We start from the raw sequence: 2,970 nt of genomic DNA, 5'->3' as shown, positions 1-2,970 counted from the left end.
AATGTGCCACACACGAATGACTCAGTGTATGGACAATCTCCTTGGATCGCCTCGTCACTCACTCGACACGCCGGAGCGGATAGCAGGCAGGCGTCGCCGTCGTATCGTGTGTCCGAGACAAACCTATCCACAAGCCAGCCAGCCAGCCAAGCCAGGAATCGTAGACAGGACACATGCATGGCTGTGACACACACGATTCGGATGCCAGGCCCGTCCGATTCTCCGATGAGTTGCGTGCGTGAGCTCACGAACCCCCGGCCAACGGCGACGCTGAAATCGACCGACGGGGCGTGGGCAGTCACTTCGCACTTCGGTGTCCATCATCGAATTTTTCATGTGGCGGAGACGGGCGGTGACCCGTCGCCCATCGCCGTGGCATCTGCCTCCTGGACCCACACGTTCCTTTCCCCCGTGGCGTGCCCATCCGTTGGACCAGCCAGTCAGCCACCGTGGCGTCCCACTCGAACCGCCCCGCCACTCACTCACTGTCATGTAGTACGAGGAATCTAGAAGAGGACCTTAGAAGAGTGAAAAAGATCAATGTCCATTTCAATTTAACGTACGGGGTGACGCTCTGCGCTAATTCGGCAGCTCATTCAAACCAGCAGCCTGGTGACCTACTCCATGACGCCCTCCACCGCACTATAAATTGCACCGCAGCATTGCACTGCAAGTTCCAGACCTACTTACTCATCCACCAATCATCAGTTCATCACAGCACGAACGACATGGCTGCTGCTCCGGTGGTTGTGCCGCGCATGAAGCTGGGCTCGCAGGGGCTGGAGGTCTCGGCGCAGGGCCTCGGCTGCATGGGCATGTCCGCGGCCTACGGCGAGCGCAAGCCCGACCAGGACATGATCGCGCTCCTCCGCAACGCCGTCGCCGCCGGCGTCACCTTCCTGGACACCTCCGACATCTACGGCCCCCACACCAACGAGCTCTTGCTCGGGAAGGTAGGTTACCATACTACAGCCACCCGACGTGTTCCTTGGCTCCCTTCTAGTAGTTGCCATATCATTCGCACGCGGATGTCTGACCGGCAAGGGTTCTCCGTGTGATAAAGCAGGCGCTGCAGGGAGGGGCGAGGGAGAAGGTCCAGTTGGCCATGAAATTCGGCATCACGCCGGCCCGGGAGGTCCGCGGCGACCCGGCGTACGTGCGGGCGGCGTGCGAGGGCAGCCTCGCTCGGCTCGGCTTCGAATGCATCGACCTCTACTACCAGCACCGCATTGACAAGAATGTTCCCGTCGAGATCACGGTCAGTCCCTACTACGTAGTAGCACTTGTTCAGGTTCGTTTCATTTAGACAGATTGAGGGCTTGCAGGTATCGACCAGTCTACCTTCTTGACTTCCGTATGCATGTAGATGGGTGAGATCAAGAAACTAGTCCAAGAAGGAAAGGTGAAATACGTCGGGTTGTCGGAAGCCTCGGCGTCGACAATCAGAAGGGCACATGCAGTTCATCCGATCACTGCCGTTCAGCTGGAGTGGTCTTTGTGGTCAAGAGATGTTGAAGAAGATATAATACCAACTTGCAGGTTTTTGCAACGACCATAAACCTACCTTTTCTTTTCAAAATCAGCTTCATAGTACTTTATGAAACGTCCTCAAAAAGAACTTACAAATTATTTACTGTTTCAGAGAAGTTGGCATTGGAATTGTTGCGTACAGTCCACTAGGCAGAGGTTTTCTATCCACTGGACCAAAACTGTTGGACACATTACCAGAGAACGATTTCCGCAAGGTAAATGAACCACCCATGACACTTCCTTCTTCATACGGTTAGCTGGCTTTTTTTCTTTCTCTTTTCTCCTTTTTCTAACAAATGCATCCCATTGTGTTTTAAGAATCTCCCAAGATTTCAACCCGAGAACATGGAGAAGAACGCGGCGATATTCGAGCGCGTGAGCAAGATGGCTGCGAGGAAGGGTTGCACGTCGTCCCAGCTCGCGTTGGCTTGGGTTCACCATCAGGGAAGCGATGTGTGTCCTATACCTGGCACAACGAAAGTTGAGAATCTCAAGCAGAACGTGAGAGCGCTTTCTGTGGAGCTCATGGCTGAGGAGATGGTTGAGCTCGAGTCCTATGCCGCCATGGATGCGGTCCAAGGTGATCGCTACCACATCACGTTCCTCAACACCTGGAAGGACTCCGGGACTCCTCCCCTGTCATCCTGGAAAGCCACTTAATTGGGTATCATCGAAATCAATCACTATGTTGATGCTTTGTATCACTAGTTTGAAATAGTTGCAAATCAAATAATTCCATGAGCACTCCGTGCATGGATGAAATCATGGAACTACCAATTGTTTGCTAATGTAGTGCAATTCCTCCCCATGATTACGTTCACGGTACTAAAAAATGTCTTTGTATAATTGGACAGGATGTATATCACCTGGGTGTTTGCTACTTCTTAAACTTGCGTTGATTTTTCTTTGAAGTGGAAAGAGTGATGCATCAAAATAGAGATAAGTATTTCCTTCAGTTAAGAAGTAAGGTATCAATCGAGTAAGAGGCACAAGCAAGTCTTCAATCTATGCACCTGCACAAACTAACAAACACTTGCACTCAACGCGAAAAAGGGGTTGTCAATCCCTTCACTGTCTCGACCAAGAGTGAGATCTAATAGAGATAGGTATAAAAGATAAATAAAAAAGGCAAACTAAAATAAATCTAAATAAATTGCAGCAAGATATTTTTGGGTTTCTTGGTTTATAGATCTGAAAATATATGATGGAAAATAGACCCGGGGGGCATATGTTTCACTAGAGGCTTCTCTCTTCAAAAAAAAACATACGATGGGTAAACAAATTACTGTCGAGCAATTGATTGAAAAGCGCAAAGTTATGACGATATCCAAGGCAATGATTATGAATATAGGCATCATGTCCGTGTCAAGTAGACCGACTCCTGCCTGCATCTACTACTATTATTTCACACATCGACCGCTATCCAGCATGCATATAGAG

General features: G+C 50.0%; 1 protein-coding gene across 1 annotated transcript; it reads left to right on the top strand.

Annotated features, from left to right (window-relative positions):
• The first annotated feature begins 698 nt into the window (after positions 1 to 698).
• On the top strand, positions 699 to 2,359 carry LOC119355485 (probable aldo-keto reductase 3). Its single transcript, XM_037622293.1, has 5 exons — positions 699 to 953; positions 1,067 to 1,258; positions 1,367 to 1,539; positions 1,643 to 1,745; positions 1,849 to 2,359. The coding sequence occupies exons 1-5, from the start codon at positions 729 to 731 to the stop codon at positions 2,188 to 2,190; spliced, it is 1,035 nt and encodes a 344-aa protein (XP_037478190.1). The 5' UTR covers positions 699 to 728; the 3' UTR covers positions 2,191 to 2,359.
• The last annotated feature ends 611 nt before the right edge of the window (positions 2,360 to 2,970 follow it).

This window comes from Triticum dicoccoides, chromosome 2A, assembly GCF_002162155.2.
Source record: "Triticum dicoccoides isolate Atlit2015 ecotype Zavitan chromosome 2A, WEW_v2.0, whole genome shotgun sequence".
Classification (NCBI taxonomy): Eukaryota; Viridiplantae; Streptophyta; class Magnoliopsida; order Poales; family Poaceae; genus Triticum; species Triticum dicoccoides.
The sequence above is the reverse complement of the archived record's forward strand: the minus strand, read 5'-3'. Positions and strand labels throughout refer to the sequence as shown.

Coding starts and splice junctions, on each gene's coding strand:
- LOC119355485 (XM_037622293.1), top strand. CDS start 729: ATGGCTGCTGCTCCGGTGGTTGTGCCGCGCATGAAGCTGGGCTCGCAG. Junction 954..1,066: donor ACGAGCTCTTGCTCGGGAAG/GTAGGTTACCAT, acceptor GTGATAAAGCAG/GCGCTGCAGGGAGGGGCGAG. Junction 1,540..1,642: donor GATATAATACCAACTTGCAG/GTTTTTGCAACG, acceptor TTACTGTTTCAG/AGAAGTTGGCATTGGAATTG.